This window comes from Ciconia boyciana, chromosome 19 (genome assembly GCF_034638445.1).
Source record: "Ciconia boyciana chromosome 19, ASM3463844v1, whole genome shotgun sequence".
In the NCBI taxonomy this organism is placed as follows: Eukaryota; Metazoa; Chordata; class Aves; order Ciconiiformes; family Ciconiidae; genus Ciconia; species Ciconia boyciana.
In genome coordinates, this window is record NC_132952.1 from 2286775 (window position 1) to 2300343 (window position 13569).

Below are 13569 nucleotides of genomic sequence, written 5' to 3' on the forward strand. Positions count from 1 at the left end.
CAGTTGTATACTTTAATTCCATTCACACTGTAAGCAATGTTGTTCAAAGCCTGAGTATGGGCAGATGTTGTTCAATGCAGAACACATAAATAAAAAAACCAGGAAGTTACTATTAGCTTTGTTCAGGCATTTTGAGAAGGTGTGTTTGTAGATTGTGTAATAAAACAATGTATTTCCATTTTCAGTGCTTGAAACAAGGGTGCGCTACGGTCATTGTTACTCATTTTAAGAGCAAGGGACTCTTCTGACCTTACATTTGTATGCAGTTACCATGAAAGAGGATGCAAACTGCCAAAATTAAAACAGGCAAAACACTGAACTTCATTTTGGCTCCCACTCGTCATGTCCCCTAAACAACACAGCTCCTTAGGATAAGGGGGGACAGGGCACAGGAATAGCCAGCATTTGTCAATGGTCCCCTGGCAGGATACTGTCCGCTGATAACACCAGGCAATAGGAGCTGACCCAAGATGATGCCAACCTGCAAGCAAGTAAACTACTTCTCATGCAGTTGTTACAGTTCGTGGCACCCAAATATGCTCTGCCAGACTAAGGTAACAAACAAACCATACCACATTTGCATTATATTTTGCACAGAATTGTCACCTGATAAATGAGGTTATTCTAAGCCAAGATGTGTACCCAAAGCCTTTCAAAGATCAGTGTCACCGGCAGAACTGGTAACACTTCACTGAAGCTATGCTGGTTTTCTCTTTTCAACAGACACTAGCAATCTGATGAGTTACCACCTACAAGTATTTTTCAGTTCTCTTTTTAAGTATCTTTACACATGCATTTCACTATATACACTTACAGAAATTTGCAGGCTTTATTCACAAGTTTTGACAACTCTCTGTTGCTAGTTACCTGAGACTTAACCTATACTCCGGGTTTTAAGAGGGTTTACCCAAACCTGCAGCTCTACCCATTTCAAAGGCTAAGCCATTCCACTTGAAAGGAGGTAAAAGATTTCATTTAAAGCTCCCAGCCTTACAGTCAGCAGGAATTTGCTTCTATTTATCACAAAGACCTGCAGATTTAATTCCCTGGTCTTCACAGCTTTGTTCTGATAGTTCCTGCTCATTTGACTATGTTATTGCCAAGCATAAACAGAACTGGGCAGTTTCTTCAAAAAGAAAACCAGGCTGGTTTCACTTCTGTATTGTATTTCTATATTAAGACTACTCTGAGCTAACTCCTGAACCAAGAGAAACCAGTTGAGGTAGTTCAGTGCTCCTGCAGTGGTAGCTTCTCCCTATTTTAGCCCCCTCTGGGAAATAAGCCACTTGGGCCACCAAATCTTTCCCGCCAGCAAACCAAATATAACACTTCTACTCAAGGCATGATTGTGCTGCCTACCCCCTTCCCCATCTGTCAAGCCAGCTGAGAAGAACGGGGTGACCTAAAAATTACTTCAGTAGCTAGGATTAAGGTAAAAAAGCCACACACACGTAGGAAGAACATTCATTATTTGGTCCATGCTGCCCATGTTTGGCCCTGAAATGCCAAGGCTGTTAGGACCCTGCAGCTGGGTTATAACAGATAAAACAAAGGTCTTGGAGGTGCTTCGTGCACAAGTTTTGCTCAAGACTGGCATCTGAAAGGTTATCCAAACTTAAGGTACCAGCTGGCATCTCAATTTTCAGAGAACAGAAATATAAGATAAAAACCTAAAGGGACACCAAAAATAGAACATTTGCTCAACTTACGCAATTTGAAGCAATCACACATCAGATCACTTTGGTCACTGGTCAGTTTACAAGCAAAATATCTTCGTAAATTAATCCAGGGCCAGAAGTACACAACCAGCAAATTACTTTTTTTCCTTCCTTTTATGTTGCAGACATACCCCAGATTGTAAATCATATTATTTCCTGTCAGTTCTCCCAACAGGAATGTCTGACTAATGTTTCAGCTTTGTGGTACTAAAACACTAAATTTTTTTTAATTGAAACAGATACACAGCTTCCCCTCCTGCTTGTCATTTAAATCCTTGCCAACTTCCAGAGCTCAAAAGGCAGAAGACTCCCTTTTCAAATTACACAATAGGATAGTATTACTGCTAGAAGCTTTAGCAAAGGGTTGAATTATTGTAACCCCTGTGTAATAAAAAGTACAGTAGTATGTTAAGTCGCAGGATTCCCTTCTCGGCTGTCAGCATTCACTTTTTAGGATATTAGATGGGAAGGGGAATAACTCTGTACGATCTATGAATCCCAGACAAGTTTTGCACTCGTGACGTTTCCATCAGCTGCACATATTCCCTGCAATCTGTTTCTCTACATTATTTTTCCCTTGACTATTAACCCTCTTCTGGCAGATCCTATCTAAAACCATTTGTAATGTACTTATAAATCACAGCCTCCCGACAGCAAGGTGTACTAGTGGGAGAAACAGCGATATCATATTTAAGAAACAATCAAATGTAATAAAAGCTGAAGACACACTATGCTGTGGATAGTTATAAAAGAACAGGTCAAAGATTACTGAAAGAACACGATGCCAATGCAGACTACTTTCTCCTTCTCTTGAACTACTTCTAGCTTTGTCTTCTCTGGTTCAGATGTGATCCAGTGGCTTTTATTATCTCAGACACTTACGTGGTATGTTATTAAGTATCTTTACACATGCATTTCACTAGACACACTTACAGAAATTTGCAGGCTTTATTCACAAGTTTTGACAACTCTCTGTTGCTAGTTACCTGAGATTTAACCTATACTCCGGGTTTTAAGAGGGTTTACCCAAACCTGCAGCTCTTTTACTACCTCAGACACTTATGTTGCATATTATCTCAGACACTTATGACCATGTTGTATGTTTAGTAACATGTTTAGCTCAATTTGCCGCAGTCACACTACCGCTGTGGTCAAGACCAAACAGACAGATCAATTGCTGAGAGTGCCTATTCCATGAATTACAAGTGAGAAGGATTAAAGATTAAAATAAAAGCAAGAAGTGATGGATCAGAAGATTTTAGCAGAAGCTGCTGTACTTGGTCTCCCATCGCTCCCCTGTAAACGGTATTTACTTGCAGAGCAGTCGTACAAGTCACATCACAGCTTCTGACTCAGCGAATCCTCGGAGATGCTCTCCTGCAGAACATTATTTCTTTTATTCTACTGTGCTCTAACTTTTAAAACGATTGAGCACACTGTGGAGAAGCAGTACTAGCCCCAATTAATGACTGAAAACACTTTCATGACTTGTTTTCTAAATTCAAGTCTAGGTGTTGTACTCACTGACAAATGCACCTGCGTGCTTGTCAAAAAAATGAGAGGTCTACTCTAAACCTCAGATGCATTGACCAGCTTTTGTTCTACATTGCTCCAGAAATTTAATACCCACTAACTTCAGAAAGACAAGTGCTCATGAGGGATCTCTTCTTTAAAGAGGTTCTACAGGAAAGAGTAACTTATACGTCTGCTCCAAAGACTCACACAGGGACTAAAATAATCTCTGGGAAGGAGAGGGAATGAGGCAGCTTAAGTTTCATTGCCACCAGCATGCTAATGACACTGGATACTTCTCACCATTTCAGGCTGACAGCACAACTATGGCAAGTCCTAGACAGATTAAAGGAGTGGCAGTGGTCTTCTAGGAGCAACTACCAAAGAGATCTCCTCCTCCATTCAAGCTCCGTGAGCACCTCAAAGCTTGCAATCAGTGTTTTGCCAAATCCTTGTTTGTTGCCGTACCTTTAGGCAGATGCTTTCAAGCATCCTTTCAATCACACTTTGTGTTTCACTTTGCTTCATCGTTCTTACCTGCAAATCAGGTGAGCATTGTTCACTGTTCATGGGACATTACCCAACATCCTAGCTCAACTCTAGAAACAACTATCAAGTGAATTATAATACACTGAAGGCATTTCCATCCATTAGTTTCTAAATAAACCAGAGCCACTTGCATTACTTTATTAAGCAGCTCAATCTCATGGCACAACTATTTGTCAAGGTGTTTTGCATCTGTTAAGAAAAAACTAACAACCCCGATAGTCCGGAGCAGGCCATTTGACTGTAATTCACTCTTTGCTTTAGAAGTAAGAATTCAGCATCTCCTGGAGTTTGGTTCTGCAGCTAGTTTGCACTCCTCGCCACTGTTTTTCCAGCTAGATGCATTTCAGTTCCTGTTAGCACGTCTACAAAGGTGTAGAGTACACAGTGAAAAAAAATTAACATTTGCTTGGCACCTCCTTCCCAGCAAAGATGTATTTTGAGATGGTAGATACTTGTATCTAGTTTCAAAACTAATTTAACAGCTGTCGCTTTAGTATATAAAGTCCAACGCAAGTCTCCATCACCTGTCTAATGAAAAGAGCCACCACGTACAAACAGAAGAGCAGGATGGACGAGCAACAAGGATTTCTGGGAACAGGCTATTCATCTTGACCTTTTGCCACGATCACTAATGATTTCTGCACCAGTGTTTGTCTTCTGGGTAACAGAAACAATGTTTTATTTATTAAACTTGTCATTGAACATGACAATGTAATTTACTAGCTTTCATCTGGTGCCAAGAATTCCTGTGAAGCATAAAGTTTGCAAAAAGTCATTTCCCAATAAATCATGGCATCAAGTGAATATGCAATCTATTAGCCCCACATGAAAAGAGTAAAATGGGGACAGCAGTAAAATAGCTCCATAGAAAAGTGGCACAGATTGCAAAAAAGCATCGCTAACTTGTAATAAATGGGATTAAAGATGCTGAAGTTGACTGTAGAGCTGACCACCTTTGCCAATTAACATTAAGAGATTTAATTAGACTAATGTTACTGTACAGCAGGGGTTCCCCCTCCCATTTTAAGTCTGGATTTAACACAAAATAACATTTTCTTTGTTAGATATAACTACAGATAGGAAATCTTAGCTGAACAAAATGAAAAACCCTGTTACAGCACAGCACTGAGATATGAGAACTTGTCCTGATTTTGCAAACACTTCATAAGGAAGCCTGTAATGCCTGATAGTTTCACTACCAGAACAGATGTTGGCTTGAGCACAAGCATGCACGTACCCCTAAAAGACAGACATCCACACACAGACAGCTTTACCGACAGCGTAACCATTCGGTATTACTTAATGCATCAAGTAACTTCAGATGCCTCTCGATATTTCCTTGTGACTTAGTTCAGCACTATACTGCAATCATTTTCTGTAGGTTCACAAATACTTTGGCATATACTAAGGTGATATGCAGGCAAGTCAGTCTTGCTTTCTAAAAACTGTGAAGCCACTTCCTAACCACCCTCCTTCCCCCATCGCCTCGCTCACACTGACTCACACCAAACAAAGGATTACTGCCAAGCGGCTGGTAAAGTTTTCGCAGCCGATGCAACAGGAAATTGTTCACAGGATCTTCTTCCTGACCTTGTCAGCCCCTTTGTGAAAACTCCCCTTACCTCTGCAAGATCCTTTTGTACAGCTCTTAGCTTCAACTCTGCAGATGTATCCCAAATTACTGATTAACACTCTCTCGTCGCCATCCTCCTACTTCATTACTTCATTCTTTCTCTGTAAACCTGCTACTAACTGGCTAACTAGGTTAGTTCAGTCTTTGAAATAAGCTAATACAGTAGGTCTGTGTCGGTTCATAAGTCTGATGACCCGTGTTTCACAGTCACATTGCCTTCTTGCCTTCCATTCAAATATTACTGAGGAAGTGCCCAAATCAGTCTCTAGAGAAGGACCACTTAATTTTCACAGGGGTCAATTTATTTTTTTTTTTTTAATTGAAACCATAATTACTACAAACACAACAGCTCTTGAGATTCAACACTGCCATTTGTCACCCTGAACATCCGCAAATGTATTGTCTGTGATGCTTTCTTTTAATCCTGTTAATGCTGGATGATCTTTTCAAAATGCTCTTTGATTCTACGTGCTGCTTGTTTCATGTTCGAATCAGCCTAGTGACGAAAGGATCAGAAGAGGAACTGCTCAATTCAAACGGAGCAATTTTTTCTTGCAGAAACAGCCAAGTTTGGCAAGTTGGTCCTGGCCTGACAGATCCAGGTTCTCCTTCCAGTTAACCGCAACCTAGATTTTCTCATATGAGGAGTTACTTACATCAAAAACATTTGAGAAAGCGTGCATTATTATAGCAGCAGGGAGGCATATACTCTATCACCAAGGTGACAACAAACATTGACATGCTTACTGAAAGCATAACCAACACAAACATTCAGCATCACCAATTCAGTATAATGCTTTATGCCCATCTGTTCGTAGAGCCCCCGTCACCCCAGGTAAGCCGCTGCCACGCTCACAGCTGCTTGGTTTAATATAACAAACTCAGCACTTTCCAGTGTCCTGGAGCCTAGTAGCCAGGGTTGTAAATTCATGAGATAACTCTGGCAAGTAATCGGATGCCTGGCAAGCAGAGAGGAGAAAGAGAGAGGTTATCTAATTAGCCCTCATCCCTGAATGTTCTCCGATTGCCTAAAAGGTCAAAAAAGTAGGTTAATATGCCTTTCGCTTGTGGCTAGCAAGACGTATCTTGCTGACTACACTGCAAAGCTTGCAAGACAGTTCAGTTTCGTCCAAGAGATTCAGTGTTAAGGATTTCAAGTTTTAAACTAGGAAGCTAATGGTTTTGCATATATGTAGGCCATAGGAATATCACATCTCCACCTAACAAGATATTCACGCTCCCCGGAATTCCTTCTCTTGCTATAGTTCCCAGACTTGCCTATTCTTTCAGTCTTTTTATGCTTTCCTTGCTGCTTCTGAACGTCTGACCTACCCTCAAGTCACAACTGCAGACAAACAGCTTATGATCTAACAGTACATATAAGTTCTACAAAATTTTTAATAAATCTAAGTAGTAGAGACAGCTTATGCAGAAGCAGTGCTTCACATAACATGCACGTGCCAGTCTCAATCCACATCAGATTTCTCCTTCCATTTAATACAAAGTTAATACTTATTCCCTTTGGCCAGTTTTCACCTTACCAAGCTCTGAAATAGCTCTGCCTGTACTAATGGCTACATGAAAGCTGTATTTGACCATCCAGTGGAGACCTGTCAATACCAAGCCAGGATCATGCCTGTTCTTAGTGTTACATTCAAAACTCTCCGTGATGACCCCTAAATTTGCACAGCGACAGGACTCGGTGGATAAATACAGCTATTAACTGCTGCGGTCTGCATAATGCAGCTGGTATTTTACCTCATTCCTCCATTTCATGGCTCTCTCCTCCTTTGAATTAACTTACCAAAAGACTCATCTCTTGTTTCTTGAGCCCATCTCAAATTGCAAGCACAGGCTATCAGCCAGCCACCAATCACCTTTGCTAGCAGCAAGCTTTTTTTAAATCCTGATATTTACCAAAGCAAAAATAACTGGGGAAGGCAGGTAACAGGACATCGCTTCCAAACTCAGCAGTTTGTGTAACAGAAAAGACAAAAAGTATCACCTGAAGAAATGCAAACAAAATTCCCCGAGAGAATAAAGAGTATTTTATTTATGGTGGCTTTGATTGGTGGCTTAAGGCAACCACTAAGCTTATGTCTTCAATGCAGCCTCAACCCTTTTTCCTTCCGCACAAAATCCTCTTACTTAAGCACTGTTTTCAGTCTTGTTTCAGCTGATGCTGCTAGAATTGTTAGATCCTGGGTTCTGCTTTCACCCAGGCTGGTAACCCTCCTGCTTTGCAACAAGGACGTGATTGAAATTCCAAGTCAGGGCACCAGGAAAGAACTCAGCTCCACTTTCTGTAACAAAAAGGCATGGAGGACATCCTCTTCATACTCAGGGAAACAGCACCAGCAAGGACATGCTCTGTGGCACGGCTGCAAACACTTCGAGTAACGTCTCATGGGTTTAAACTGAGAGTCAGGACTCCTAAGCCAACCCTGCGCTGAAAAATACCACAGACTACGCTGATGAAATATAAACTAGTATGGTTTAATTTGCATATAGCAGGAATAAAGTTGGTAATTTATGAGAAGGGCAGACAGATAAGTCAAGTGCATGCAAAAACAGTTTGTAATTCTTCGGCCCAACTTGGAAGCAGTGGCACAAAGAGCACGAGCTCAAAGCATGCTGCATGTTTTCCTTCTAAACCCTAGAAGAGGAAGGTAGGGCAAAAGAACAGCACCAGATAATACAAGAAAATTAATCTTACTGGTTGATGCCAAGGCTCAGGCCACCACTCTAAGAAACACAGCACAAGATATTATCTAATGCAACTAAAGTAATTCTAAATAGAAGCCTGTTTCGGGCACAAGTAAGAAATAGATCCTGTTTTCGATTCCTCACTCAAAATTTCATTGTATCTAAAAAACCCAGAAAAAGGACAGGATTGCCACTGCATTTGGCATTGCCCAGACAGCACCTACTCTGGAAAATTACAACATTTTAGTTAGGAAACAAGCACAGCAGCTTCCTCAAGTATGCTTCCCATAAGAAACCCTCTCAGCTCAACTAACAGGGAAATGTCTTTAAAACTTGCTCAACCATCATTTACCCTTGTGCCCCATAAAGGAAATTTCAAAAGCATACGTCTCCTCTACCACCCAAGCAAGGGCTCAAACTCCCCAAGACAACCCGTTGGGAAGCATCTGTCCCCATCCTGCTTTAGGATTTAAGACCACATAGGTGAATTTTGGCCACTTGATCAAGGTCCAGGCGATGGGAATCCAGTATTATTCAGCTCAGGTAAGCCACAATAGTTTAATGTTCTCCAAATGCACTGCAGATTTCAGCTACAGTTCTTAGGCATCCACTGATAGTATTTGGTCAATTCTCACATTAATGTCAACACGAACACCTCATTCATGGACTATTAAGTACTTACGAAGGCATTACAGAAAAGATGAAGAAAAAAAAGTTTATCCTCCAGCTGAAAGTGGCCACACACTTCCACTGCACTGGCCTGAATTCTTGATCGTTATTGAAAGTTGGAGCTTTTTAATTAACACAACCTATCAGCAAACAAACCTTGGGCTAGAGCCCAGCTAGAGAGAGCAGGAAGCTTGGGAAAGGCTTATGTTCTTCAGATGTATTAACTGCTCCTTCACGCCACACAGGATTCATCCATAAAGAAAATGCAAATTTGAAGTCCCCTGTTTTTAAGTGAAATTTTCTTTTTGCCCTTCTTCCTGGAAATGGCAAAGGATTAGGAAGAATTGAAGCATACACATGCTTTGGACCTTATGCATTAAGGAGAGAGACAAAGATTTGGTTGAGGCTTTTTAAACTCTTCAGGACTCCGAGCATAAATCAATGGGAAAGTGGAAAATTATAATGCACAGTGACTGCTTAAGAATATAAATAAAAACAGATCAACATCACTTTGAGCATCTTACACTTCTGCAGTCAGATCCATTGAAAAAAAAAAATCTTTAAACATCACATTGTATTAAAGTGGGGTAAAAAACAGGGCTTAGCATAGACCTAAACTCCAGCTTATGCTGCCTATACAGGCACCTTGCAGAATTTCACGCTTCTCCGGTAAAACTGCTAGCTCTTCAGCAGACGCTGAAACATATTCAGTTTTATTTCAACTTGAGGTGGCACTACTACAACATGTAGCAGCTCAAGGGGGGGGTAAAAAAACCCAACACAAAACACCTCTCTACAAGTTTACTTAGCAGAGTAAGGAGCCATTTGGACTTGACCAAACATCCCTCCAAAGGTCACGCAGGAGAATAAACACCGGCACCTGCACTGCCCATCCGAGTCTTCAGAAGTATCCACCCACCCGAAGCCAAACTGGACGACTACGCAGCACCGGGGAGTGCTGCGTGATTGTGTGCAACCTCCGAGTTAATCGGCTATCCTTCACACATGAAAGTCAACTGACGGAAAGCATAGCTGACAACCAGAGAAACTGAATAGGACAGCAATGTTTCTTACCAAAGGGAGTAATTTCTCTACTCAACTACAGTCATAAGGAGTAAAAATAGTAATTCAAGAGTTGAACTGCACTTTCATTTTGTTTTACTCCCAGATGTCAACTAGTAAGATATCAGCATATATATTTACCATATGAGGAAATCCTGTTTGAACAACTTCAGCTTGAGAACATTTTTCCTTCACTAATGAACCACAAGATTAAGCATCACTGCAATGGCAGTATTCCCCATCCCAATGATATCCTCTAACTTGATTATTTTGGGAATTTGCCTTTTAAGATAACATTTAGCTAAGCTCAGATACTAATAAAACGTGAACTCTACAAAATAGCTTAAGTCAGTATTTCTCAGAAGGCACAAGGTGCAAAGGACTTTCTGCGGACACTGAAAACCTACTCTGAGCTCTCACGCTATACGGTTGAGTTTCAAAAGTGACACGACCAGTTTAGAAGAGAGATGGGCTTGGTGTTCAAGCAGCTGGAAAAGCGTTACCCTTAGTCATGCAGTTTCACAAATCATTTAATATGTTTTTGGTAGCAGTTGCACGAAACCAAGTTATTTATCGAGCAGCAACGTGCTTGCCCAAGACAAACAGCCCCTACCTTGAAAATATTAGTTACTCTGAACAGCACGCGAGGTTTATGTATTGAGTGTCAGTGTCGCATCACGCGTCCTTGGCTGTGCTTCAGTGCTTTTTAGCTGCCTCACAAATTCTAAACGGATGACGTGCAGCCAGCACTACACTAGACAGTTTGAATTTACGGTTGATTAAATTATAAATTTTGCTAAAATTGTCTGCCTGTTCCTGAAGAGTTGCGTAGCAGAAGAAATACTTGCTAACATGATCAGGACAGTTCACGTAACCTGGAAAGGAAGATTTTTATTTTTACAAAGAGTAACTGGATTCCATCCATTCATAACCTGCAATTCCAGAAATCTCAGCGGACCCACTCTCCCAAGTCCTGCTTCACCCTGAACAATGCATTCAGTTTATTTTTAGCACAAGAGACAGCATCCATCCAGGCAGTTTTCAAGCTTCATGTGTTGCCCTGCCCTGTTTCACCGAGCACCTGACTGAAATGCGGACACACTTCTGAATCCTCACTTAAGCTCACCAGGAGCAATTCAGACTTGAGGTGGTGCAGAAGAGACAAAGGTTCCCATCTCTCTGCTCTACATAGATATCGGCAACCCCATGGTACCAAGACGGTGTTTGACCTAATACCCTGTACCATGCCAGCTTCTCACAGCTGTCCTGAAACTTGCCCTTGTCTTCAACGAAAGGGCCATTTCAGCGTTTCAATGCTCCATTTCAGCATTGTGTTCTCATACCCACTAAAATGAAAGATCCTGGAAGTACTCTAAACACTGGGTTTGCACTTAAGTTGAAACTGGATGCTGCAATTGCACTGCCTGCCTAACATTAAGATAATTGTAAGAGTCGGTAAAGTTTTAAAACATCATTTTGTCTTCTGCAAACAAGATCAGTGATTCGTCTTGCACGTTCCTACTGGACCTAAATAAACCACGCTTAAGTTGCCACATTCTTTGAGCGAGTCTTCAGACATGTACACAGCCACCACAATATACGAATAACAGAGCGGCTGCCGCAGGTTCATCCCTGAAGTCCACTCAACATTGGAGACTAGCACGTAGGGTTGGAAGTTCTGATCAAATTTCTCCTATGCCCAGTGGTCTCCATGACTAAACACGAAAAATCAGAGGACAGCATAAGCTTATAACACTCAGGAAACTTCTAAAGGATTTGTGTTCTACCTCCTCCAAAAGACTGAAATAGTTACATTTAAACCCTGGCTGGATTCGTCTTACAGCGTGCTTTCATATCCCCTTAAAAGAAACCGGTAACACCATTGTTATTTTACATGAAGCCTACTTGTCTTCCTTGAATTCTTTTCCTGCGAGGACTTTTGCCATGGCAGAAGTTAGGATAGTTTGTTGGAATCCTGATTTCAAATTCTATAGTCAGGGTTCACATTTACAGACTTCAGTATCTTAAACTAAGACACACAATTGAAATAAGATATTCCATCCTGCCACGCCCCCAGTCAGAAGTCAGGTACAGCATGTCATTTGTTCAAATGAGAACAGAGGAGCAGAACCTTGATCTTAACCATTCAAAGAATGGAAGAAACCATTCTTTCACCAGAAACTAAAGATCTTTATCCTGCGTAATACAGGTGGCAGGATCACCGTGGTCTTCAGCTCTGAAGAAAAAACGTACGGTGTTGCCTCAGAAACTCTTATGGTTGAAGGTAAGAAGTAAAGGATTACACTTGCTTGCTTAACCAGCCTTTATAGTGCTATATAGCCAGGCACTGGGTTGCTTTTTAAATCTAAATACATTTGAACATTCTTAAATTGTTATGTTGGAAAACCTGAATCACAAATTCCCAAAGGGTATAAAGTATCTCAGTGGTTCCATACAAGCGATTACATCCACGGGGGTTGCATTGCCTTAAAGAGGCTCTGCAAAAGCACACGTCCATCCAGGCAGAGCTGGGAGCAGACCAGGGCCCGGGCCAGCTCCCGTCCTTGTTGTTGGATTTGTTCAGAGCTGATGAAATCTGCCCCCTTTACACACGGTGCCAAAATGAAATCGAAAGGTTTTGTGACCTGGGCTAATCCATTCAGCAAACACACGGCAAGATGGAGATTATTCTACATGACTGAAGAACCTAGAGATTCTCCTCTGAAAAACGGAAAGTTCGCAGCCATGCAGAAGAGCAGCACCCACGGCTGCAGCTCCACCTGCTCTGACCGCGCTTGGTTGTCCTGTATTTTACAGATTCCATTAGATCTTACTACACCTTAACGAGCAAGTCCAGCTTCCAGAGGAAATGCCAGACGACGGGCGGTAATTTGGGGTTTATGAACGCCGGCAGCAGCAGATTGGGCCCCCATCGCTCTTAAACGCTGCTGCTGCAGTCGCTCGCTCCGTTTACAACCACGCCGAGCGGTAAGGTTGGCCGGCCAAAGCGGAAGCGTTCCCTCTGTAAACACCACCCCAGGTACCAGGCCCAGAAACCTGGAAGTAACTGGACAGCAGAGCAGCCGGACGGGCCCGGACGCCCCGCGCCCCCGGGCCCTGCGGAGCCCTGGGCAGAGCCCCCCGCCGCCGCCCCCAGGGGTCAGGCCACCCCCTCCCTCTGCCCTGGCAGCACCGGCTCGGGCCCTCCCTCACCGCCGCCCCGGGGAGGCGGGGCGAGGCCCATCCGCTCCGCCGCTCCCCTCTGAAGCGACCGTGGGGGTGGGGAGGGCGGCGAAGGAGCCGCCGGGGCGCGGCACCGGGGGGATGGGAAGGGGCAGCACTGCCGGGAGGAAGGGGGGCGCGGGGAGGGGGAGCGGGCAGCGGCGAGGAGCCGCCCCCCGCGTCCTTACCATGGCGGCTCGGCGGGGCTGCGCTGGGCGGTAGCAACGGCGGCGCCTCCCGGTCCCGTCCGGTCTCCCTCCGAGGCAGGCCGCGGCCCTTCCACTTCCGCCGTTGCCTAGGAGTGAACATCCGGGTCAGCGCCGCGCCGCCCCGCCCCCTTGCCGCCGCCCCGCCAATCAGCGCGCGGCTCGCCGGCCATCGCCAAGTATGGAGCGCGGCGCGCGAACGGGGCGGGGAGGGGCAGGAGGGAGGAGCGGGAAGAACCATTCCCCCCGCCCCGGGAGGGGGGGGCGGAGCGGCGGGCGGAGGGACCCCGCG

The 13569-nt window shown here is 43.5% G+C and overlaps 1 protein-coding gene across 2 annotated transcripts in view; it reads right to left on the reverse strand.

The window, feature by feature from the left end:
• CAPZB (capping actin protein of muscle Z-line subunit beta) overlaps positions 1-13366 on the reverse strand; it is a 61115-nt gene extending 47749 nt beyond the window's left edge. For both annotated transcript variants that reach the window (XM_072884277.1, XM_072884276.1), the window contains exon 1: positions 13260-13366. In XM_072884277.1, coding sequence (XP_072740378.1) covers positions 13260-13262 — 3 coding nt within the window. In that variant the 5' untranslated portion in view covers positions 13263-13366. The remainder of the gene's footprint in view (positions 1-13259) is intronic.
• Positions 13367-13569: the final 203 nt, after the last annotated feature.